Below are 27,491 nucleotides of genomic sequence, written 5' to 3' on the forward strand. Positions count from 1 at the left end.
AGAGAAGAATACCAGATCAAATTTTTCTTAAATGCACAAAAAGAAAAGGTATATTTACACATATAAGTAGAATTCGCTATAGAATACCAAATGCGATTTAAATTTTGTTCAATCCATTTTCTAGTTCTATAATAAACATTTAGATAATAAACATTTTTATTTCAAGAAATGACATTCTTCACAACCGATTCATATAATTAGAAAAGGAGATTAGAATAAAAAAGAAATATAATCTCAGTTAAAATCACAATATTCAGACAGTTCCAGTTTTGTCACATTATACAACGCTATATTTCGTATTATATAAATTCCAGTCTACTTTTAAACATTACTAGCAGTCTCAAAGTCATTACACATTAATTTCTCCAAGAATCTACTATCAGATCCATAGATTGACAGCGCCCAACCTTATGTATACATAATCAGAGGTCTTCATCGTCTATCCTCAACAGTAACATGCTCATGGCTTCCATTAAGCGATCCAGACAATCTATTCCACGGCTGACTTTCTCCTACGTGTAAAAAGTGCATCAAAAGGTAAAATCACAAGATTACAAGCATATTGAATAGACAGGGCGTGCGTGCTCGAAGTGCGAACAGTTTCCGGCGAAGCAACGAAAGTAATTACGTTATTGGAACCGCTCCTCTGTTCAGTCGTGCAGATCTGGTCGCGTGCTCGTGACTCAGCTAGTACGTGGTGTTGTGCTTGAACGGCACCGGTTTGCATAGGTTGTGCTTTGTCTCTCTCTCTTTCTCTCCTTCTATCTCTCTCCATAGACCCAGCTAGGCGTGGTTTCGTGTATTAAATTCTTGCCGCGCCTGATGGGGTGCACGGTGCATGCACGCAAATTAGAAACATACCATCACAGATACACGGTTTGCGCCCTCGTGAAGCGTACTCGTTCTGACGACATTACGCGGCCTGAAAAAGTGACGAGCCAGTCCGCTGCGAGCTTCTGCCTTCAGCTCGCGTCGCGCTTACGTATTTACGACAATTATACAACAGCGAAATGCATATTTTCGTGTCTGAGGCAAGATGGTCCCCGTTGAAGGCGTGCGCGTGTTATCGCGTCCTCGTTGCGCCCGACAGCTTTACGTCGCGGTAACTTTGTTACGATTATCGTGGCTAGACTCTGCCTGAAAGGATGCTCATTTCATTTGCCGAGGAATTGGTTGAACTAGAAGGAACACGTGCTTGGAATATTGTATTCTCTGCGGCTGCGGACCACGCAGTCCCGTTTCGTGACACGTTTTAGGGAAGATATTGCTACATTCAGCTAATTGTCCTCACGTTTGGTGAAAATATTAAGACGCGTTGGAAGTATACACTGAAATTTTGGATAAATAATTAGAGAAGATTGTACAAAGATATGTTTACATTTATGAAATGTCCATTTTCCATTCGAAATGGTTGGCTTATTTTTTAGACTTATTTTTCAGATTAAAAAGTATATACATTTGGAATTTTAAAAATGTATTTTAAGTAAGTCCATCAAACAGCAATTAAAGCATACAGAATTGTATAAAGATTTCGTTGTTGAAGAATTTGTTGAAATGTACATTCTGTGTTTATAATATGAGATCAACATATGTAAGAAATATACATTCAGAAATATATATATCGTATTCTTTTCTTATTACTTGTTTCTTTTCCAGTAACAATATTATTACAATAAATTAGTACCGGCATCAATACCAACATCTCGGTATCTTTATACTACAGAATGAAATAATTATAATACATTTATTGATAAGGAGAGAAACAATATTTCCAAAATGCTTCGAACGTTTCGAAATAATTCAACGGAATACGTAATGCAGCACGAAGGGCGAATGTCGCGACATTTTTGAAAGTAAAATTTCGAAGACACGCGGCTCTGGACGCATTATCCCCTGGCGTGTCACAGGGTGAAAAGAAAAAACAGCAAGGGCGATGGAAAAGTGGAAAAAGAGAAGTGGTCGTGACGAGGAGGACAAGCACGACAGTCGAAGAATGTTAAAAGTACGAATGCATTCAATTCCTCGAATTGCATCACTGTCTGCCGAGCAGACAAGAAGGCGGAGAAAAAGAGAGCCTCTATCGAGTGCAAAGGGCGATTGAAAATGTTGGCGCTGATTCAACGAGAAGACTTTTCTTATTCAGACTTTGTATACATGCTAAACTTCAGCGTACGCTTCGTATTCGCTGTACGGACAAATTTGAACGAAGCAAAATATTTTATTCGAGCATTAGTCAATAGATGAATAACTATAACGAGACGATGCTAGGCAAACAAAAAAATGGTCTTCGTTTTTCTTCAGATTCTTAATCAGTTTATTACAATTCAGGCGATTTAAGTTTAATTAATTTGATATCATATTATCAATATGAATATGTTATATATCTTCGAGTCCCTATGCTGAGTCAAATTACTTGTATTGAAATGTAAGAAAATGTCACTTACCTGAAATTATCGAGAAACAAACGAGTTTATAGAATAATGTAACCAGATATGCAACTAGAGTTTATATAATAAGAATTTGTTGATTTCTTTCATTGCATTAGATTTTTCGTCCATTTAATAGGAGTTCAGACGGTAGAAGCTCGTTTAATCAGACACTAACTAAAGCTTCGTTCCAATAAATGGAGTCCCACCGTAGCTTGAGACCACTTTACTGATGTGGACCTATTATTTTACTTGACTTGAAATATCCTTCCTAATTTTAAGTTCAGGTTCTTTCAACTGACTTGACTTGAAAGAATCAACAGCCGCTACCTAAAGGAATGTTATTTCTAGTCTCATACTTGGTATTACTTCCTTGATCTAAATCAACTTTTACTATCTAGTTTGTATTAAGTCGTGTTCAAATTGATTAAATTGTTCAAATTCGAATAATTAATTAGTATCGAGTAGTAACACTCGTACAATTCTGCAAGTTACTTCGTTTGAATTAAAGTCATGTAAATATCAAGCGACTTAAATATCAACTTAATTAATTCGAAGAGGTTCTAAACGGTTGATTGCTAATTAATATTAGAGCGAATTTCATTGAATATGTAAAAGCTGATGGCAAACAGAGTTTGGACAAAAATATTCAACACAAAGTACCAATAAAATAAAATAAAATAAAATAAAACTCCTACACGTATATCGTATCGGGTTAATAATCGCCGGTTTATCGGTTTATTAAAGAAATGGAGGAAAACCCAGTTATTTCGATTGCGATTCCTTGCAATCGTTTGCTCGGTCCGATTATTTGTCGTTTCTTCATTTTATGGAGGCTGCGTCAACTCGTGAAAGCCAGTACAATTGCGCAACATCCGGTTGGTGGCTACTTGAAAAACTGTGACTTTACACGGCACGTTAAGCCCGCGTAACGACCGGCCACAATTATGCGCTGGGAAACGAACGTAAAAGTACACGGCACAATCTTATTGCGGGTGGTCCGGCAACCATCGTTACCTTAAAAAAAAATTTATAGAAATGAAACTGTACATGAAAATTTGTGTAATGACAGCTGCCAAGATAAAAAAGGTTTTACTATAACAACGAATCTGCACTCTACACACGTGCTTATAGAAAATAATAATTATTAAGGAATTATAAATTGTAAGTGAAATGAAACTAGATTGGGGAAAAGTCTAATGCAAATGAGAGGATTGCGTGACTTTATGCGCACTGATTTCTTCTCCGAAGTATTCGTATGAGTGCACTCTACTCTTAAACAATAACGTATTCTGTTCTGTGTAATATATCACGAACATGATACGTAACATTTAAAATCACGGTACTAGAGGGATAAACGATAAACGTATAATTCATTGCGTTAGATTTTTCTCCACTGGAACATCTATAATTACAACTCTTCCCTTTGATCAGCTCTGTAGTATATAATCCAAATTAATTCAAACCTGAATAAGCTCGAAAGCTAATGCGGTAATTAAGCAGCTCGATTAAATAATTATTCACTGTAGTTAATGTAGCGTTGTTAAACATATTTACAGAGTGTGAAATAGTAATTATTAAGAACAATTACTGGACAGAACAGGCTTGGAAAAATCTAGTCAGTTATCGAATGGCGTGGTATTCAATTTTACTCTAATATTCAATTTGCAATAATATAGATGTTCACGCAATTTCTTACGGTTCGTTAAGTGTGAAGGTTACGTCGATGATGGTGTAAGCTTGTACGATAGTCTTTACTTCTATCGAGTTGTATTTAATTTATTTATGAGAAACGAGCTATACATAGATATTTGAAATATGATCGCATAGTGGAGTGGAGTGGAGCACCGTTTATGATTCTTCGATAATAGAAAATTATCTTGCAATGGATTAAATTAACTTCTTCCATGATTGCCGCCAATTAAAGAACAAAATTAAGGGACTTAATTTGTAGCGCGTAGCAAATCTAATTTCTAAGGAATTATGACTATAGAGCGTGGTTTCCCATATGGAAACCTTTATTATCATAATCGATTGCATCTTTGATTTGCTACAATACCAACACAGCTAGATAAAGAAAATTTGTGTTTGTATCCGGATGTCTAATCCGTGATTCTTAAAGATACAAGAACACAATCTTTAATACTTTCAAGACTGAATATTTTTTATTGAATGTTCTTTCTATTGATTATTAATAATAATAAATAGTAATTCTAATGAGATAAAATGGTATGAGAACGTTTATCGTGAAATAATTATCACGTCAGTAAATTAATAATTCCATCACTTAACAGTGAAAAAATTTCTTTTTCTTCAAGAAATATTATTCACATCTACCGTATATTACTGAAAGAAAAAGATTCAAAACAGTCTCTAAACCACGACATTCTACCCTGGCTCGAGTGATCTCGGTAATATTCAAAGTGGAATGCTTAGCAAGACCACCGTGTATCGGAATGCGAGAAGAATCGCGGAAAGTCCACGTAAGGAAGGAATTTCATTGCCTTTGTTCGCGAAAGGAAGAGAGCCGGAGGGACGCGACAGGGAGGAATAACAGCGGTTAGAAAAAGAAAGCGAGAAGAGAGAAAAGGGGTATCCGAGAGAAGATAAAGAAAACCAAGATTGTACATCAAGTTTACCGCGACGAGGAGTCCGAGGAAAGGGTTGGGACATTGTCGATGCCACTTGAGGTTGAACCGTATCTAAATGTAGCTCGTATATCAGAAATCGAACTATTCCACGGGTACCATGGAACACAGACGCTTTACTTGCATCATTTTGTGCGATCGCCGTTCCGTAATACCGACGCTGCAGATGCGGCCAGCCCTGGGCCGTTCCGCATTTCCCTCGATGTCGTGACAACTTACACGTGGAAGTTTCCTTTCTGTTACTTCCTTACTAGCCTCGCTCACAAAGAATCCCTCTGTCTCGGTATATGAAATGATGTAGAATGTTGCGGTGGAACGGTGCACCGGTCGATAAATCTGTGCTAGATTTATGACGATATAAAGCTATTTCGTTTCGCTTAAGTACGGAGGCGCACGTCCTTCCGAAGCGGAAGATTTTTCCGGAGCGAAGTGGTCGGACGATAAGACCCGGCCCCGAGACGAATAACCCGCTGATAGAAATGAGCTCGATACGTTGCCGGAAAGTAGAGAAGCGTCCGGTTTTGCAAGGAGACGACGATAGCTTTCAAGGCAAGCACGTTAATCTCCCTACTATTCCACTTTCGTATCGTGACAGAAATTAAAAGATTTATGACTGTACGCAATCTTGCTTGGAATCTGCATCCCCAGCCGAAGAAATGGAAGTAGGAATGTAAGGGAAGCTGGACTAGCGCCAGAGCGTCGTGCTCTCAGAGATTGGCAGTTTCGATTCGACACGCTTATTGTTTTATTTCGCTTCATACGCTCAACGAGCAATTTGTATTCCTCCACGTTGATGGATAGCGTGCGACTTCCGTTACCAGTATGACTTACTAGATTTTATATAGTGTAAGACGTACGACGAGGATTGGCACAATTAAATAGTCTACTATGGAAATTATAAGTTTGATTTGTTGAATATTAAACGGAATTTCTTAAATTCTTGCATTCTATAAAACGCATAAAAGTTCCAAACTTTCGATCAATATATATATGTGTAAATATATAATTCCGTATGTATGAGTGATATGAATAGTATAAGTGAAATTGAGTCAGACTTCGTGTCAAACACGATCATGTTACAATAAAAGTAACCATCGTTCTAAAAAATTATCGTCTATTATTATTTGAGAATTTGTCTTAAACGACATGGTAAGCAGAAATTCATACTGAACGAAATCCAGTGAAATAAATAACGAGCATCAACCGTTTCATGATAAAGTTAAATTTCCCTTCAAGAATTAGTCTTGCTCGGTACACTTAACGACTAGTATTTATCACGCATTTGGGCGTTCAGGTATTCCAACAGTAGTTTGTGGTATAGCAGGTACGGGAACGATATTTTTCATAGCGAAACGAGCGACGCGGAAGGGAGCTGGTTAAACGAACGGTGAAAAATACGGAACGATAGCAGCGGTCAATACCACGGCCTACGTGTGACGCTTCTTTTCCGCAGTCCAGGTAGAAATGTTCTTTTCCTACGTGCACAACTACCAAATCGATTCAGCTGGCTGATTACTTGCCAGGACCATTCCCATGTTAAAAAACCGAGAACGGTTAATTGATAAATCGTGTTTTGTGTCAACTGAAGTCACAGTTCTACGGATTTTTAATTAACCACCGTCAAAGGTTATGAATCAGAGCTAAAAGAGATCGCGATAATGCAAATAATTAAGGTGACCGTATTCTTTCCCCTTTACAATATTCGTTCTTTCTCGCGTCTACGAATATTCCCTGTAATTTTCGCCAACATAGAAAAAACACGAAAATATGAAAATTTCCCATATCGTATTTAATTACCCTTTGAAGAAGAAAATTCGTTATAATACAACTTCGTGATAGCGATAATTTCGTTAAGTGTGAAACTCGATCAATTCCATATTATCCATTATGATTTCTATAAATTTATTTATCATAACGAGATAGCACAAATAATGGTAAATTTCAGAAAAATGAAAGAAAGATATCTATAATCGTCGTTCTTCCAGGTATTTTAATTTATCAAGTTAATCAACATAGCTTCTGAGCGATTCGTATCTTGAAAAATGAAAGGATGCCAGATAGGACATTTAGTGGCTTGGATAGTGGGTTTCATGACATTTCTAATTGTTAGAAGGAAATTCAATCGAGGAGAATATTTGAAGTCCTATTATACGTTGCTTAGAGACGAAATACATGAGAATATATGAAACTATATAAAGCGTACCCAATGCCTAACAGAGATGGTATTTTTCGATTAGAATAGGAGAAACGAGAGAAACGATTGAGAACAATGTAAGAAGCGTGGAAAGCTCTCCAATAAAATTCTCTGGGTGCCTGTAAAATATTTACGATCCGACGATGTTCCATTATCTGGTAATGCGGTAGCATTATAACGAGTAAATGGTACCTGTCTTCTGCATATAGGCCCCCGGAAGTGGCCGTTGATTACTATAATGCGCTTATCCTTCGGCCCGTAACGAGTGAAGATCTTCCTACTATCCGACGTTCCACGAATGATTCGACATCGTAGATCGTGTCGAAGCCGTAGAACGAACGTTCGTTTAACGTTGTGGTTATCGTTGTGGTCTTTTGCCGACCATTAAAATTAGCTACAGTCATTAGTCCCGCGAAGCCTTCTAGAGCCAAGTAATTGAATATCTTTAGCGCCTGCTGGAAGATCGATGTTCCGTGTTTTGGCGAACCTGTTACCGCGTTAACTTGTTCTTCTCCCCGTGGCAGTCCCCCACTCCCTCTCTATCTATCTATCTATCTACCTATCTCTCTCTATCTCACGGAAAACTTTTCGACGAATCACGATCGAAAATGCCCCACCTCTATCCGTCAAGTTTGCCGAGATTAATTATGATTTCGTAAAAGAGGGATGATGCGACAGCGACACTAGGGCGCAGAAATTATTCCACCACTTAACGCGGCCCCTGTCCTTCTCGACTCAACCATCGACAGGGAAAGAATAACGAGCTGCCCCGAGCGAGAAGTACTTTCGTCCGCTCAGAGTATAACAGTCACTCATCCGCATCAATATCAACTTGCGAAGTTGAATTAGAAGATTCATAGCTTCGGCACTGCGCGCCGTGCAATTTATAATTTGTAAAACATATTTTAATCAAGAAAAATATACACGCTGTGAGTATACACGCTGGTATTTTACAAAAATCAACGAATTATCTCCTTGTCTCGTATCGTGTCGTATTATTATTAGAAAATTGGGAAATTTAAAAACAAGTTTTCAAGCAATGACATACACGTATCACCATGATCTAAAAGTTATTTTTAATAAAAATCAATAGTACTCCTTTAGACTAAAATTTTTACTCTTTTACATTATTCGACATATTTCTCGATAGAATGTATTTAAATATTTTAATCCAATTATTAAACGACGTGGCATCTTTAACGATAAAATTTGTAAATATCTAAAACCTTTCCTCCCCTTTTAACTGCATCTGTTTGTTTAAGAATATTCTCGTTTATATTTCGGAAGCGATAAGAAGAGAAATCCAATTTTTATCGGCCTAAATGTGTAACCTAATTCGACGATTTCTGTTGTTCCAGGCGCTCTTTCACAATCCCAGTTTCCAGTATTCACGATTTACGCTCAGAAGAGCTGCTTGGCTGTGAAACCATGCGAACGTGCCTGGTGTATCGACAGGGTCCAGGGGCATCGTCTTCAGGGGCACACACGCAGAACTATGAATGCCTCCTCGCGACAGCACTGTTTGGAGCTCTGTTTAGGCGAGAGAGACTTCCTGTGCCGGTGAGTATGAAACATGGCTATTTTTCGTTTGCTGCATCGCGAATCCTATTCAACGGACGGTCGTTTTCCGGTGACCTGGTTCTTTTTCCCGTCTTCGGTCGCGATATCCGCCTCCAGTGTTGCGGGTGGCAGAGGAGGCGGACGCACTCGCCTCGAGATTCAACGCGAATCGACACACGGCGCACAGGGCTCTTCTTCTCTCTTTTCGTCTTCCTCGAGTAGATCTTGGAGAATCGAAAGCACCTCTACACGCTTCGGTGCGTTTTCCAGTTATTGGGTTCCTCGATCGAGAAGGAGGACGTTACATCACGCCCCTACAGAGTCTCGAGTGTTTCTTGGTCATGAAGCGGCCATCCCCGACGTTTCATGCGAGCTGGAACATCGAAGGGAACGGTCGGGCTATCTTTCTGGAAAAGTTGCAGAGAAATAGCTGCAAGCCACCCAGATTCCTCGTATATTTGTCATTTCACTGGATTTTTCCCTATTTATAGCTATAAAAAGTATTTGTTGTATGTGTTAGTGTTATAAGTTAGTTAATGTTGTAGGATGGAACGATATATAGGGGCAACATTTTCTTTCTTTGCCACTCGTGACTTCTGAAAGTGAACGAGAGAGAATAAACCCTCCTATAGCAGCGTTTAATCATTTCTATCGATTTCATGAATTTTTCGTGATTTTAGTAATTTACTTGCTGTTTCTAGGGAATTATGTTTCTTTTACCCGATATTTGCTCGTTATATCACGAACAACATTTTATATATTCACTCTAGAATATTAATAACAGGACTACAAACTACTATGCTGCAGTATGAAAAATTCGATACTGTGAAAATGAAGCGTACATAGGAGTCCGATAAAAAAGACGGAGCTTTATTAGATAATAAGACTATGCGCAAATACTCTTTTGTATCCACGGTACGACTCCTCTGCCCCTGTGCGCCAGTCAACGCAGAACGTCGATTTTGTTTAAATATTTTTCTCGCTAAATATTTTACCGCGCTACATTCCCGCGTCTGCACGCGCGCTGTTTTTCATTGTTGTCACTTTGCGTTCGCTCGAGGGCATTAGAGGAACGCTTTGATCGTGGCCGGACTAATTATGCCCACGTCACTGCGTTTTCTCCTTTCCCCATAGAAAATACCACGAAAAAGGGAGAAATCAAAATTGGCACGATATCGTGGCTATGCTACAACTGCAATTATACATCGATGACGGTGCGTCAGATTTTAGAAAAATTGACGGGATCTCGATCGTTATAATGATCATTCGGTCTAATTTGTAGTCGAGCTCGTTACCGTCAGTCGGATCGACTTTTCTTCCGCATTCATCTTTGAATACAAGGGTTTAGATATTGGCTCGAGTATACAGTTACCAGCCGGATAAGTATATACGTACATGTCATAAGATCTCGTTGATTTTATTCCAAAGATTATCGGAAATTGCGTAAGTAGATGCAGTAATGCATGTTAAAACCTTCTCATTATAGTTGCCCATAAAGGGATGATCGGTGTAGGTTGAGTCAAGAGAATCAGGTGCCTCAGCGGTTAGATAAGAATTCGCGATTTTACAGATCCGTTATCTTCGTATCGTTGCAAACGACGATAATGCGTGCACGATTAGAGAACTTCTTCATTACGTTTGAATAAAATGAAGTTTAAATCAGAATCTAAATTTAATTGAAATTAACTAACTATTTAGTTGTGAGTTTGTAAGTAGATTAATTATATCTTGAAAATGTTCTTCATAGTAATTTTTATATGGTTTTTGACGAAGTTAGTTTTTAGGTAATAAATAAAAGAATCTTTTGCCATTACGAATTGATATTACCTTTAATATTCAGAAACTTATAAGTAAAGATTTTTGGACAATTCCTACTCTCTACTAAGATACTTTTTAAATGAATTTAAAATCTTTGTCTAATTTTTAAATATTTCGAAGGAAAAAGTGCGTGTTTTCAATTATTCCACGATTAAAAATGTACCATTTAGATTAAACATATTTTGTCTTTATTTCTTTATACTTGAAGCAAAGCTTTCCGCAAATAGTTACCGGGGAGATTTTTTTCTCCATATCAACAAAAAGCACGATCTTTTTTCAGTTATACGGTTTATAGTTATTTGTTTCACATGAACATTATTCATTCATATGCGTCGGTATTCTTACACTTAAGACACAGAAAGACCCGTAGCTTTTACACAAATATTTGCGAAACATGTAAAGCTAAACGGTTTTGAAGTTAAAAATATTTTAGTGTGGAAAATGGTAATGAAAAAAAAAAGCGTAGAAAGACGGAACAAAGAGAATATTCCAGCGTTTCAATTATATACCATCGACTCATTTTACTAATCGGATTTTTTCAGCCATAGGAGCGCACGAAGGTCCTTTGACGCAAAACGATCGCATATTTAATTCTCTTTTTCAAATAGTCTATTCTCCTCTGCTATCTATTTAATTTCAAATATTTATGTCAAAGTCAGAATTTTTGAAGCCTGTGTTGCTTAAAAAGTGGGAATATCACGGATATAATTCTTGAAGCAGATCTAAGGTACAACAAAATTGATGCTTGATAATTGTGTTGCAATTTCATGCATTTTTGGTCGAACATTCTTTTCTACTTACAATAAGAGGTATATGTTTTACTTAAATTATTTTCATATAAGTCACATTTAGATAATAACACGAGAAAAAGAATATTCTTTCGCTTGAATGTACGAAAAGATTCGTTTCTAGTAGACCATAAAATTAAGATTTATCTGTCACAACCCGCAATGTTAGGAATCTAAGGTGTACAGTTTAGACGTTCTAAATGCTTTTGATTGAATGCTGCGTTTATACGCAAAAATTTCCCCTTATGTTTGTATTGTAATATATGAAGAAAAAGAAACCTACTTCTAAAAAATTGTCGACTGCCGTATTCGCATTTGACGTTAATAGGAAATTCTATTGAATGTTCAGTGGATCATCGGTTGTCATACGTTTAGTGGTTGGCTGTCCATGGCTCGTTTGCAGCCAGTTGTTATCTGTCATGATTATGACATGGTTAGTTATTAATTAACCTTTATACGGGGATGTTTGTCACAGTTCTGCTACTAGGAAATTTATACTGGTACATCTGAACGTTACAACGCAGTATAGTTTGTGCCAAGGGATTTATCATAGTGTATATATACTATACCTACTGTATTGGAGCTAAGTGACAAATAATTTTGATTTTAAAAGTCAGAATATATTGCTACATTCTGCGGGTTGGAAATTTTGAAACGATGAGAAATACTTCGGAGAAATTATTTTAAAATAATTCTAATAATTAAGCTGTATATCTTTATATATTTCTAGAAAATCGAGAGATACAAGAATGCGTAGAATCCATAGACATGCAAAAGTATCTAAAATATAATATTTATTAAGTAGAAAAATTCTCTATCTATCGAATTAATTCTAATTCTCTATATTCGCAAAGAATATGAACTTGGATAAATATCTGTAATCTAATAATAATAAAATCATTATATAATAAGAGGAGATTGTGACTCAAGAGAAGATTCAGTTGCCCTAATATATAATATTAGGTTGTCCGAAAAGTTTCTTTCGTTTCATAAGATGATAATAGATAAACAACAATCTCTGTTTTATATTATTTTATTAAATTAAGTATGATCCATTTCGTTCTATTTCTATTATTATATTCGTGCACAATTCAATAAACTAATATAAAACAAGAAACATTGTGCGTCTATTGTTTCTTTATAAAACGAAAGAAACTTCTCGGACAACCTAAGAGATACGTACGTTTTAAGTTAATCAGGGATCTTACCCTCAGTAGTCCTTTTACAGTCAATTCGATAATTAAGAGACGTCAGGAAGACGTTGATTCGAGGAATTTTAATCTATTAGCCATGTGAAATATCGGGGTCCGGTAAGCATGCGGAAGAAGGGAGTTTCTTCCGATTTCGATAGAAACGCGCGTTTATGCGATATCACGCCGACGCGTCAAGCTTCGCATTCGTGAGCAAGATTGAACGTGCACGTGCACACCTTGAAAGCACCTAAGCGAAAGGTCTCTGCCATCTGGTCGCCTCGCGACGACCCTCGAAGCGAAGCTTCGACCCGAGGCAGGGTCGAGAGGTCCTTGCCCAGCCGGAACCATATCAAAAGTGGCATAGCTATGCGTTCGTATCTCGGAAACCGTGGAAAGGGGAGCAAGGACTTGATCTCCACAAGAACGAATGAAGTTCCGGATTGAAGACTCGTGCGTGGCTCGCGGACCCGACTCTATCATTCCGGAATTTCAGTTTGTTCAGCCGTGTATCAAATCGTCTTCCGCTTTCTTGCTATAGGAAAATATAAATGGAACCTTTCCTCCCGTAGTTTTATTTCCGTGTTCGTGAGGTATTTCAAAGCTCGTTCGCAAGATCCTTCGTGTTATCTTAAAGTCGTTATTATATATATAAAGGTATATTTATAAATAGGTGTAGACTTAAAGTTATAGATAAGAACTGATTAAGTTTGATAATGCACAAGATGCATGTAATATCAGAAAATGTATAAAATAATTCCCTATCTACGAGATATAGTACTTTATCTAAAGTAAAAAAAAATGTACAAATTTGTACATCAAAATCTTTTGATACAGACAATAAAGCATCTTCGCAATCTCCTATTTAAAAAAAATATAATTTCCTGTTTAAGATAAAAAATTTATCTTCAAAAATTCAAATAAATTAATAAATAATAAAAATTCAAATCTAGTTGTCAATTAAAGTTCCACTAAAAGATCCATTCTCAATTTAAAATATTATAAAATATCACAAAAGAGAAAGAGAGAAAGAGAGAGAAAATTTATTGTCTCGAATGTTATATGTTTACGAGAAAAGGCACGATGTAAGGATCTGTAGAAACACGAGGGTTTGGTTTGGTATCACGCTCGCTGCTCGAAACGCGGAAGAGATAATGAGGAGGAAGCGAACGTCTCCATTAAAACTAGAAAGACCCCTAGACATGGAAAAGGCCCTCGTCCAAGAGTGTTTGATGGTCGGTGTTTGCGGATAATCGAAGGTAAGCCACCAGAACGGCGTTATTGCGCAACGATACGTGCGTGCGGCAGTGAAGTGGGTCGTCTTGGCGCTTAACTTGGCCTCGGTTGAGAATCGAGCCCCGCGGTTTCTAAGGATCGTCGGTGTAGATCGCATTAACATTCCATAGGAACGGTATTTCCTCGGCGCAATCGGCTGATTAAGCGTCCGCGGTTCTGACTAGCATCGTGTTCCGGCTTCTCCCGCATGATTGCCTCGATTTTCAAGCACAGATCCCGCCGGATCTGTTACATTTTGCTACGCCAGCGAAATTCTACCCACTGTAATTTCGAACTGCGCCGGATCAAAAGAAGCATTCACGACATTACTCATGTATGACTCGTCGTTCGAACTAATCGATATATTATGTTTTCTTTCAAGAATATTCATCGGACTACGAAAGTACTCGATTACTTTACAGGAATATGTGTTAGACAAAATATTTCGAAATTTTGTCAGCACTATGACAATGTCTTAAAATTAAGTATCCTAATACAAGGAATATCAGTGAAGGGTTAATCTCTTGTAACTTTAACAATGTTGAAGTAATTACTTCAAGAAAAACTTTACACCTTTTCTTTTGTATATCCGTGACCTGGAAACTGCTGTTACGAAGAGAATAGAATTTAGTGAAGCAAAAAGATTCGAAATAAGGAGAGGTTCATATTATCGTGCCCTTGTTTTGTTTTGGGTTACAAAGTCTAGAAGCAAAAGAGCTATAAGTAAATTCCTATTGCTGTTTCTTGTTGCCTTTAGCTAGAGTTACAAGGTTAACTTTTTTAGTAATGTCCTTTGTTATAAATATATGAATGTGCTCCCTGTAATGCTTTCCTATTGTACTGTAACACTGTAAGAGTGAGGCTCTGGATCAGCATACACTATACCTATACTTATTACAATATATTTTTCTATAATAAATTCCTCCACTCGTTCCTCTATTAGTCAACCCCAACAAACAAGATCTTCGAATTTTTATATCCTTATGATGTTTTTCTAACGAACAAAAAATTCATTGTTTAAAAAAAACATTGGCACAATAAGATCGAATAGCAAGTGTATAAAATTTAAGATTTACCTGAGATATATGCGACCACAAATAGCATGATAACAGTATAACAAACTAAAGCTCGCGATTTCCCGATCGTTTAAATAATTTCATATTTCTGTAACACGCGATAATGATGATATGATAATAATTTTGGAAACAGTAATAGAAATCTTCCAATTCTTTTAATCTTTTTCCTTGAAAAACACAAAACAGAAAAGAAATGTTCATTTAAACAAATCATCGAAATCGATATTTGGAGCGCAGCTTTCAAAAGTAAACAATATTAATTATTATCCTCTCGTTTCAATTTATCATCGGCCCGACTCAAAGGATCACAAAAAAGAAAATGGATCGGTTTAATCATTCAATCTCGTGACAAGATCCGCGGCAAACCCCTGGATCCGGTATATGCTGGAAGTGTACAAATAACGCAACGAAGCGTGGAACTCGCAGAGGCAGATTCAACGCGGTTCTCCGCTTTCGAAATGTTGGCGATTTGTTACGAGCAAATGGTAAAGATCGGATAAACTCCGAGCGGTGATGCGCTTCGTTCTGGAGTGTTTGAGCCAACGATGAAAGGTAGAGGACGTAATAGAACGAGAGCGAGCGAGAGAGAGAGAGAGAAAGGAATATAAAAAAAGAGCAACAGCTCCTGCAAAAGAGAAAGCACGAGAAAGAGAAAGGGTTATAGCTGTGTAAGATGGAACGAGAACGAACTGACAGTTGTTGTGCACGAGGTTTTACGACCGTTGAGATCGGTCGAAGGATCGATCAAAAGCGAATCGGTCGTTGGAGGATCATTGTACGCGCGCACAGGCCTGCACCCAGGATCTAGCAACAGGAGAGATAGGTTATTACTGGCGGCGCGCCGTATCGGCGTTCCTTGTTACCGGGTAATGAGTTTATTGTTTAAGAATCACGCCGCAGTTACATGTGCTGCAATCAATTACAATAATGTAATATAATCGTAGCAAGGACCAGCGGCGCGCAGCCGTATAATGAGGTCCCTTCTCTAATGAGAGGATTGCTAGCGAATCGAGTTAAGCTTCGGTGTAGGCACATTCACCTACCGGTAAATCGTATCGATGTGTTGGTGCACTGAATCGGCCAGGTATTCTTAAGGTAGTGCATTCACGTAACGTCTCTCTGTGTACACTCTCGGGTTAGGTTCAGCCGGAAAGAAACGTCGGTAGCGTTACTCCGTATATCAACGTCGCGTCGACGCGTATAACCTAAAAGAGTAGATGGAAGAAGACGAGGCAAAGGAGAGAAAAAGAGGGAGTATAAGCGGGCAGAGGAAAGTTGAATTCAGTTTCAGCCACGTCGCGACGAGATAAAAAGTTGAAAGTTCGTTGCCAGCCGAAATTTCACCGGAGATACAGCTTAGGAAGAACGCGCAAAAAGCCATTAACTTGTAGCGCGAAAGAGTTTTAGACGAAAATTCGCCGAGCCGCGAAAATTCTACTTATCCAGTTCTAGATATTCGCCCTCCGTACTTTCAAAGAACACCAACATCGGAGAGGGTTTAATCGCGCTAGAAAATCTAATGGCCCGTTACCGGTACATTTACCGAGCAGCACGTTGTCCGATGTTGCTCCTGATCGAGTTTCTCGAGCGGGCAAATTACGATTTTCAACGGATTCTAGACGGAGGACGTATTGTGCTTACGTGTTGCGAATGCGTGAAGATAGTGAAAGCAACCGAATACAGAATATATGGGACCCTGTTCCAAGCTCTATGCTTAAAGTTCTAGCCTTGGAATCTTTTAATTTATGAATCAAATTGTGTAATCAAAATTGTATTTATAAAAGGTCTTCATAACGAACGTAAAATAAATGAAACAAAATGGAGACGTTCAAATAGTACTCAAATTAACGATAAAATAAACTGTTATCTCTTTCCAATATCTTGATAAACTGAGAACTGCAGAAGAGTGATAACGTTATTTCTAATCATTTGATTCTTGTGAATTGAATATTAATAGTCTTCCTATGTAACGCAGTTAAGAAATTAACAAAATGATCAATTTGACTTCTGACAGACTAACCATATGATTTTATGGTATTTGTACGGTTTTATACTGATTTCTCGTAGCGTAGAAAAGAATATTCACGTTTTCAAACGAAACGATGTAAAGTGTACTAGACGATAAATGAATATACAAATGAAGTAGCGTTTCTGTAACGGAGAGTTGCCACGCAACTAGTCACCGTGGGGTGACTTAGAAGAAAACTGCGACGAATTGACCTCGTGAAAATGTTCGCCTCATGCAAAAACCTATGATACCTTCTATTTTTTCGACTACCATATTCAGGAAGAACGACGCCAGCGAATTATGCGAGAGCTTCGCAACCAACGCTTCCGGTGCGGTACAGTGTTCGTGAACGCTTGGAAATTCACGCTATATCGTTGAATTCGGGGGTGGACGCGACGTGCACGTTTCCGCTGGAAGGAAGCGAATGCTCGATGGAGGAAAACTTCAGGGCACATAGAGAGAGAAAGAGAGAGACAGATAGACAGACAGACTGCGTTAGTTTTCAGCTTGCTTTGCCATGCAAATTTTCCGCGAATATTTTTGTCTTCGGTCCCGCAATTCTCACTAATATCGCGACATTAAAGTAGAATTGTTCTTCCGTGCCAGTTTCGATCGAGGGATTTTATTATGAAGAAATTGCATGTTCTTAGTGTATTCGTATTTAATTTCTACACGACTGCTAGAAGGACCTATGGTGAGTCGTTATGAAATAAAAACTAAATTCCGAATAATAGAATACACTGCATAGGTAAAAATATATTAATTTCCATATGGTCATCCGAAAGGAACTCCCAAGCTTGTTGAATAGATCATTACACGAATTAATTAAGGATATAAATCGAGCATACTATTACACAGATGCACTGACGATATATTAAAATTGAAGGTATGAACTGAAGATATAAATTCATACCTACATACACTACGTGTTACATTGTAAGGATGAAATTATTAAGTACACAAATTATTAAACTGTGTATTTTCATGAAAAAATATAGCTTAACTTTTATGAAGTTGAAATTCTTCCAATTATTCCAATGTTCTTCGTTAAAGTCAATGAGTCCTTTTAATTTGTCCGATTCAAAACTATTGAAACTTAATCGAAGATCCGTAAGTAGAATCAGTCATTCGTAGCCAGACATGAAATCGCGCGATGTTTAGGAATAGAAATGTATTACAGATACGTACTTCGAATGAAGAATACATGGAACTATTACAATTAGGAATAAATCACTCTATATTAGTCCATGTTATAAAATTCAAAATGAAACATTATATGAAATGAGGAGAAATCTAAATAAAATGTTTCAGAAAACAGAAACCACCTACTGTATCAATGATAGTGAAGCTAATAAATGTCTATTACTTCAAATAGGAAGTTTCAGAATGCTTAAAAAGAACAATGCACTGTATATATTTAAATTGAAAAATACGAGGAGACATCGAGCAGGAATAAGTTTTGAATTGGTGTTAATAGCATGCTGGCTGATCCAGTTCGGTTCGATGTTTGTCGAAACACGTGTTCGACGCATTAAGCAGTAACAGCACGTTCCTGGTGACAGTTATTGCGCTCTAGTTGGACTACAATTTCCTCTGTTTCCTCTGAAAGTAGGTTACTCTTCTCGGCCTGCGCTTCCCGTGCACTTACCATTAAGAGCACTGCCCGTAACAGCGACACATCCAATTATAAGTGCGAAATTCATTGTTCGGGGAAGCGGGCAGCGGTTCAGTGGCTGATCTTGTGCTCCGCGCGCTTGAACGACTGCCAACTTGGGCGAGATACCTCTTGGTAGAGTGTACCGGTGAACTACTCAGAGGCGCCAACAATCCCGGAGTCAAGGAGCTCCCTTGAGAAATCTTCTGTAGATGTGTGGCGAAGAGGAGAGAAGAAAGGAGCTCGCAGAAGGGAACCAAGAGGATTGAAAAGTATGAAAGCGAAGTGCACCGACAAGAAAAAAAGGCTCTCTTGGAAATAGACAAGGTCCATCGATGGACCAAAGATTAATTCATTTACTTTCATCTTGATATGTCAGTCTGGTGACTCTCTAGATATTTTAAGAAGAAAACCTGTGTTAGATACATATAACTATATTATGAACATATGTGTTACTAGCGTATTTAGTTGAATTTTAATTGAAAAGATAATTAATCTTGTCGAATAAATAGGGACTACAATTACATTTTACTAAAATTACTCTAATATATTTTCTTTATCGTCTGAAGTACAAAAGGAAATATTTCTTCATATTTTTAATAGTACTTTCTGAATTTATAGAAAGTACAACGCAAACTCTAAGACCTTAAGATGACTGTACGTACGTAAATCCATTGTAGAAGTTTGCTACATCAGCAAGAAAGAAATTAAGGCACGAGAGGACTAAATAGCGAGTTCAGTTGGAGAAAGCAAAAATAAGTAATCGTTTTATTTGCAGAATTATATAGATGGTAGACGAGGAAAAGCCCCGATCTTGATCAATAATTGTAACGATGCGCATTTCAAGAGTGAAACCCGGATTAATTTCCGGGCACAAAGAGAGGCAATCTCAATAATTCGTCGATAATGCTATTTGCGTACAAAGCTTATCATCGCAATGTATAATTCCATTTGTTCGAAAGCTAACTCGGCTCGCGACTCGTGAAGTACACTTTGTAGAGCACTTCGTCGATTATCGGTCGTAATTTCAGTTCACAACGAATACCGTTGCTCGTCATTGCCATTGAACCATGCTGGACGATTAGCATTCACAGCGATTCTCCTGATATTCTCCACGACAATCCATTCATTCGTTATCTCATTAAAGTACTCTATACACGTACATTTATAATTTTAAGTATAACACTTCTTTCCTTCTTAATAAAATATTATAAAGAGTTATATGGCACATAAAATTGTTAAAATAAATAATTATAAAATCTAGTATTTACAGTAAGTAACTTTCTAATGTAATTTAGAAATTACATACTCATAAATACCTGCATTTATATTTTTTTAATTGTTTATATACTTATTAGTGTTTCATTGCATTTTACTACTATACGATTCTCCCGACTAATTTATTTACAATAACTGTTAGTTCCTAGATTCTACATTGCAATTAAAGGCAGTGATTAAAATCGTAATATTTTTTCATAATCGAACAACATTCTACTTGATAAGTTAAGCGAACAATCTATTCAAACGATAATTATAAATGAATTAATATTCTTAATGACCAGATTTTCTATAAAGCTAAGCATTATAAATTTATTTATCTAATTTCTTATTTCTAATCAAGAAAGATATTCGTATATTTGCTTATACATTCTTCCTCTACAAATGCAGTTTAGAAAAATTTTCACGAGAGAAAATAAACAAGAGCTGCATACATTCAATTCAAATAACAAACACAAGTTGCCATTAGAGTTCAAGTTTAGTTAAAAAGTACTCAATGCATTTCGCGTAGACATGCTTTACAATTCATTGATTCAATTTAATTAAAATCGTCTTTTCAGACTCAATTACATACTTTCTTTACTAACCATACCATGCAATATTATTCGCTGTACTTCTACCCATCAAATTATTTATCAGTAACTAAGGGACGTCAACAAGTAAATAAATATAGCGGGTAAAGAGACCGTTCAGCGAGCTAGCCTCTCGTCTAGCCACTTTTTCCCTGTTCGTCCCTAGTCGTGTAGCTGCGTGACCGGACGCTGCAGATAGCTGTCGATTGAAAACAAAGCCGTGAACTCTGTCCACCGAGCAGAAAGGCGATTCTTTTCTTAAAACATCCCGAACATCCGGTCTCGCGATATCAGGAATTGGAATCAAACACTTCTATGGTCGAGATGAAGAAAGATGAATAAACGGCATTTCTACGTAGCGTGCAATGAGCAATTATCGCAAAGCCTGAGTTAGATGTTCGTGCTCCACCATTTTCTCTGGTGGCTTATAGCTACGGGCGTATACAACATCGTGCAAAAGTGTTGAGCCATCTTGATTGCATAAATCTTGGCTTCGAATTACGTACGAGCTTCGTGTGTAATCCTCTTATGCAATGCCGTTGAATATTCTCACGATAATAGAAGTGTCTAATTTCTATGATTTCAGAAAAAATACATTCTTGTGGGAGGTTAAGTATCGGGATTGTTTCATTTTGATCGAAGAAAAACGAGAAAATGTATTTCTTGAATTTCTATGAAATAAAGAAGAAATTCAAATTAGAAATGGAAGATTATTTATTAAGGTGCTTGGAAACTTTGTAGCGTTCTTGACAACAGATGCGTTTGAAAAGGAAGGAAAATTCCTGGCAAAATCTTAACACGATGAAGGATACAATAAAATTCTATTTCTATCGAAATACATTGCCTTTAAATGTTTCTTAAATCTCATATAGAAATAGACGAATAAAGATTAATGACACGAATAAATGATAAGAAGTATATGAAAATAAGAAATTTGTATCCATATATTTAAGAAAAAAATCGTTCAAGTACCCAAAACCGCATCGTTGCGAATGTATCAAATTTTTGTTTAAAAAATTCCATAAATTCAGTATAATAAAATAATCTGAGACGAGTGTAAGGGATTCTGAGAATTTCGTGAAATCCTATACAACAATATAAAAGAGAATCGTGTCAAGATGTAGATAAGAACAGGAAAAGAAACGCGTCGTGTTTTTGTTGGCGCACGAAATTCGCGGACACTCGGCGTGCAAGAAAGTTGCGAAAAGCTGACACTATAATTACCGAGGTACGGCGATTTAATTCGCGAAAAAAGACAGATTATCACAAAGTGGTTAACCTGTCGAGGAATTTAATGAGTTAAGGATTGCTCGGGAAACACGTGCACGTATATAGTAATTTGATCAGCGAAGACTGACGTTTTAATTGCAGCCCGAGGATGTGATCCGAAGGATTGAAGAATAAAACGTATATTGAAAGAGGGTCTCGATGAACCAGGGACGTAGCAATTACTCGGGCGAATACTAATAACTAACTGGTACGACATGCGGCAAAGCAGGTGTCCTGAATCGAAAAAGAATCAAGAAGAATAAAAACGAAACAGGAAAAAATTGGTAGAAAGGGCGTGAATCAAGGTGCAATGAGAGAACCATCGAATTAATTAAAACAACAATTTATTAAGTTTATTGAAACGAAGCCAGCGTTAGTTATAGGTTTATAAATTAAACATCTGTTATTGACGACAACGCTTACAAAATGAATAATTACATAGAGAGAAATTGATTAGCATCGCCAACTAAGAATAAAGATAGAAGGAAGTATGAAATAGATAAGGATCAGCTACTATGTGGGTGGCATACTTGCTGCAAGAAAGTTTTAACATCGGCGAGCATCAAGCAATCAATCATCTGGTAAAGTTGTTTAATTCCTTCGGTAACTCGCAACATATATATACTACGTTATGGTCCAGAATATACGTAGTAACTTATATGGAAACTGTATCGATCGGCGATTATTCGCAACGAAAACCTGCGTGATACATAGATGATAACTCGTGACGTAGCAACGAATACTATAACATCGAAACTTTCATTAAAATGTTCTTATCGATAGGGAAATCTGATATATTATTCGTACGCGGTCATTATCGTTGAGACTAGAAAATCCCTTTTTCAACTTTGATTAAATCGGAAGGCATTTTTCGCTATAGACGTACTAAACCATTATCAGGAAATTGTTCCGAATCCCTAGCAATTGCGTGCAATCCACCCGAACGCTCGCGAATCGATTCCAACAACTACACTCAACTTCTCTGTAAATCGAAGCACGCGATACGCTTCGTTTTCCTGTCGAAAAGCCTGGGACAAAAGACTTTGAATCGACAATGTGTCACTGAAAAACAATCAGTCCGACATATGGGGGGAAAAAGTTGTCTGGATTTTATACTATCATCTCACTTTGCCAGCACGGGTTTTAAAATACATGACTCTTTGAACGATTAACATCGACGATAATTGTTAAAAATACATCAAGTTCGAAATATATATTTACAGTGATTCGAAGTAAGAAATCCTATTTAATGGAACAGAAAATAGAAATAAAATTAATTTTATTAATTTTATTAATTTTTCATCACTTCGTCTTAGTTAGTTCTCATCCAATACTAAAATATTATTTTTCTAAATGTTAGAAGCTGTCCGAGTTTTTAAAACATCTATAACAAATATTTGTATCAACCCATTAAATAAAGATAGAAAAGTGATTTGGACTGAAGTGAAATAAGAGACAAGATATATCATGTAATGATAAAAGCCTTGTATTCTAATAGCTGTATTATATCTCAGATATGTTCTACTTCAAATGGCTCAAGGAAAATAGTTCTACATCTAGGAGTCGTTTCTTTTCATTCCTTCATTGCTGTACGTTTCTCTTGCAGCCGTCGATCTATCTTACATTGCTCTCCGACCCATCGCTGCCGGACACACAATTCTCTGCTTCATTCGATAGCTATTACCGCGAAACCACAGGCATATCTTTCTTACTGACGGACTACACAGCTGTGCCGCTACAAAAATTACGCGTACACACACTATGAAGCTGAAAACGTTGCGTTTTACTTTCGTCTTATTGTACGAAGCTTCCTATTCCCGTCGACAGTTGTATATACCATCCTGACTGCTTTATGTCATAGCTTTTAGAGAACAAGAATTTTAAAGCATAAACATAACAGTATTCTACTAATTAACACCTTGTCTGCGGTTAAAATTGTGAAAGAATTTTTGTTTAACGGGAATTCTTTTTAATATCTCGTTCAATTGTTATAATATTTGGAGCTTGAATGTTCATAAAAATTTATGATATATATGGCTATTGAAATAAAAGAACTTAATTATCAAAATCAAATTATAATAAATTATAAGAGTATAGAATTGTATTAACAATAAATTTCCGAAATATTACTATATTTCTATACTATACTATACTATACTTCTAGCAGATTTCTACTTATGCGTTTCAAAATAAAGATCACTTAAAATTATCAAATCCTAACTGCGCACCGATTGATAAAACAACCTTGTATACAAAACGACAATAACAGAATATTTTTTCGAGCTGATAATTCTGAGAAATATCTCATAATGGATGAATATCACAAAGATAATATAGTAGTAGTAAAAAAGAGTAAATCTTAACTATTCGTTTACAAAATTTCTATATAAATCCTCTTCGCTATTAAGATCATTTCTTTCTTTACAATTGAAATTTGAATAAAAGCCGAGCTTCGATAGCGTTCAGTGTAGGAAAAAAGAATAGGTCTTAACCTTTCATTTAGAACATACCTCCTTCATCATGAACACCATTCTTTTACACCTTTTCTTCGCAGTATTTAAATTTGAATAAAAATCTAACTTCGACAACATTCAACGTAACTCTAACATACGATAGAATCATGGAACGTACATTCGTTTTGAGAAAGCTTCGTGTTACCTATATGTAGAGAAACTCTTTGTCTTGCGTGCAGCGTATCCCTCGATCGACACTCCGCGAGCGCATAAACGAACGCTGAACAGTGATCGAGCTGAAAGGGCCGGAGTTGAACAGAGGACAAGCAGACAGTTCTCGCGAGTTGGATAATCGTCCGGACGTTGCGATCCGGTATTACTCGGCCCCTGGGGTTAAATTGCGATCAAGGGCTTAGCGGTGATTCCCGAAGGCCGATGGAAGTACGTGACTGATTTCTACGATTTATTCGCGTGCGCACACATTGACAGTCCACGGGGCCTCTGGCTATAATCGATTCTATTCGTCGTCGAATATCCACCGCGTGTATTCTGCCATTAGAAAGGACGACTCGATGGTCACTCTAACTTTCAGCCCTGAACGAGTCTGGTCACACCTTCGAGCCACAATCCTCCAACGGTTGACATCGACCCGTTTAGGCGACATATCTGTGGTATGTAATTAAAGCGGGGATTAACTTTACTCGCTCGCCATCGAAAGAAGAGTTTATCCAATCGGTCCATATTGGTTTCCATCAGTCAACGTTTTTAAAAATTCCCTACGAAAAACGACGTTGATTCTTTCATCGGATCTCTCGTGTGATCTTTATATGATTTCATAATTTAATTAATATTTTTGATGGAAAAACGTAGAAAATATCGTGTAAAAGGAGGAAAGACGTAATGGAGTAGGTCTATTTCAATTTCACTACGAAATTCCATGTTAATTGTTTACCAACGTGTACTGAGACTTCTCGATTATTTTATAATCTACACGAATTTCTAGATTGCAAAAATATAGAAAATATTATGTAGACCTGCAAAGAAGCTACTCATTCTACTGTACTCGTTCGTTAGTCTTCTTTTTAGCATAGTACAATTTCATCCTTGTTTCTCGATTTTTGTAGAGGTTGTTTCATCTTGTGAGTTCACTTGATCGTTGTATATATATAGAATATACAATATTTAGTAGAAATTATTCGATGCAAATTACTTAGTGTAAAAGTTGAATGTCCCAAGAACAATATGATTTTACAGTATCATGATTCAGGAAAAATTGAATGACCAAATAACACAGAAAAAAAAACGCCCAAAATGACACATTAATATATCGCATACTACATTCACTCATACTCCACAATATATGTAGATTGATATATTGGTATAAAACATTTATTCGACCGAGAGTTTTTTAAAAAAAGATTTCGCTTTAGATAATAAAAGGATAACCGTTAGATTGTCCACGAAAGACCATTCTGAAGCGACAATGCATTGTAGACACAATCCATCATCATTCATTCAGGCCAATAAATCATGTCGGATATGGCACGACTAGGGGTCAAGGTCAGTGCACATATCTCTTCGACGAATTCCACCGAGCATTTACGAAACACGTATCTAATTGCAACGTAGCTAAAGGGGTTCAAGGCTGGCAATCTAATGTCACGAAATAATTACTCGAATTTCACGGGAAAGCAAATGTGTCATTAAAAGGATATATGGCCGACGCAATTATGTAGTCGCTGGACGTGTTTCAGTCGATCTCATCCTTAGCGTGCCTGTGGACCGGGCACTTAAGACCGTGCGCGAAATTAACGGCATTGGCCGTTCGCATAATCCAACCAGGCGAGTAACGGCGCTCGCGTTGCAATTAGCTCGCAGGAAACACATGGGCAAACGAATATTCGGAGCCGAGAACCGACCAGAGAGAAAGAGGGACGATTACACCCTCGACAAAGACACCGTTACCCAACGATGTGTCCGCTATACTACATCTACTGCACGACATGTCGTATCGAATTGTACACGCGCAATCAGCCTTCGTCTTTCCCTTCCGTTTTGCATGATCTCTATAAATAAGCCCGCGAAATGCAAAGCAAAGACGATCGCTGCTTACAATGAGTACCAATATACCGTGGGAGGTATAATGAAAGCTTGCCTCTAACCTTGCTATTGCTCTCAGACTGAAGAGCAAAAAGGATCGATCGGTGATCGGGTCAAATCTATTTGCAAGCGAGATGCCACGATCTTCGGCCTATTGTTCTTCTATCGATCGAACGGTCGTTGGAACGATACAAGTGCCAATTTGCGGAACGATTATAACAGTACCATTACCCTGATTATCCTGGCATATTCGTATAGCGTAGAGATCTAAGTGTAGTTTGCTAGTCCTCCAGTTACCTGTCCCACTTTCGGGACGTGTTCCTTGTATATCTCGTTAGACAGCCACCCACGTGGCTCCGAAATAACCTACCAGTCCGGTGATGGGTAGCGTTGAGGTTCGGTCGGTGAGCTGGTGATGGTAAAGCAAGTGCATCGAGAGGAGTAGTAGGAAGCTGAGAGAACAGAGAACCGAGAGAGAGTGAGAGAAAGAGAGAGAAAGAGAGAGAGAGAGATACAGAGTAGGTAAATGGATGGATAGGTGGACACGGAGGGAGACAGAGAGAAGCCATCGTGGTAAGCGATGAGCACACGCCTGTCGGATCCGACATAGCTACTGAGAACAAGGTGGCATTGGGGGATACAGCCAGTCTCTCGATCGCAGTCGGCCGATAGCTGCCGCATGACAAGCCCAAGGGGTGTACATAAACGGGTGAATCTACCTAGCCAGGCCTCTCCACTTCGTGCGGTGCAAGAAGACCCTTGTCCACTCTGTGTCTCTCCCTTAACCGTCCTTCTCCCTCTAACTCGCTGTAGGACGGGTCTCTTGACTGGATTTGGTCGATAGCCTACATACCAGGTTCGCCTCTCTGGTACCTGTTACCATTTCGATAATTGTGTACGCAATGTCGTGGTATGGATAGAATGACGACGCCGCTGCTTGGGCTCTCGGGACTAGGGCTTCTGAGGTTTCTAGGGACGCGGCATTGCTGTTCGAAAACAACGAGCACGAATACCATCGCGAGGCTGTTGGTTAAGTGTACACAGTAGTGGCAGACGATACCGTTTCTAGAGGGCTACTAGCTGATTAGCGATGCGCTGCGGACTCAAACGTCTCAGGACACGAAGAAGGAAAAGAGCAAGTGTACGATCGCAAGAATCCTACCGTCGTAAATACGCCACGAA

At 37.7% G+C, this 27,491-nt stretch overlaps 2 protein-coding genes across 4 annotated transcripts in view; one reads left to right on the forward strand and one right to left on the reverse strand.

The window, feature by feature from the left end:
* LOC117234844 (autophagy-related protein 16-1) overlaps positions 1-27,491 on the reverse strand; it is a 598,282-nt gene that overhangs the window by 247,680 nt on the left and 323,111 nt on the right. The gene's annotated exons all lie outside the window — the stretch shown is intronic.
* Positions 1-27,491, forward strand: part of LOC117234834 — a 94,975-nt gene that overhangs the window by 20,864 nt on the left and 46,620 nt on the right. Inside the window, exon 3 of the mRNA XM_033496411.1 lies at positions 8,627-8,828. Coding sequence (XP_033352302.1) covers positions 8,627-8,828 — 202 coding nt within the window. The remainder of the gene's footprint in view (positions 1-8,626; positions 8,829-27,491) is intronic.

Source organism: Bombus vosnesenskii, unplaced genomic scaffold, assembly GCF_011952255.1.
Source record: "Bombus vosnesenskii isolate JDL3184/JDL3185 unplaced genomic scaffold, Bvos_JDL3184-5_v1.1 scf7180000013263, whole genome shotgun sequence".
Lineage (NCBI taxonomy): Eukaryota > Metazoa > Arthropoda > Insecta > Hymenoptera > Apidae > Bombus > Bombus vosnesenskii.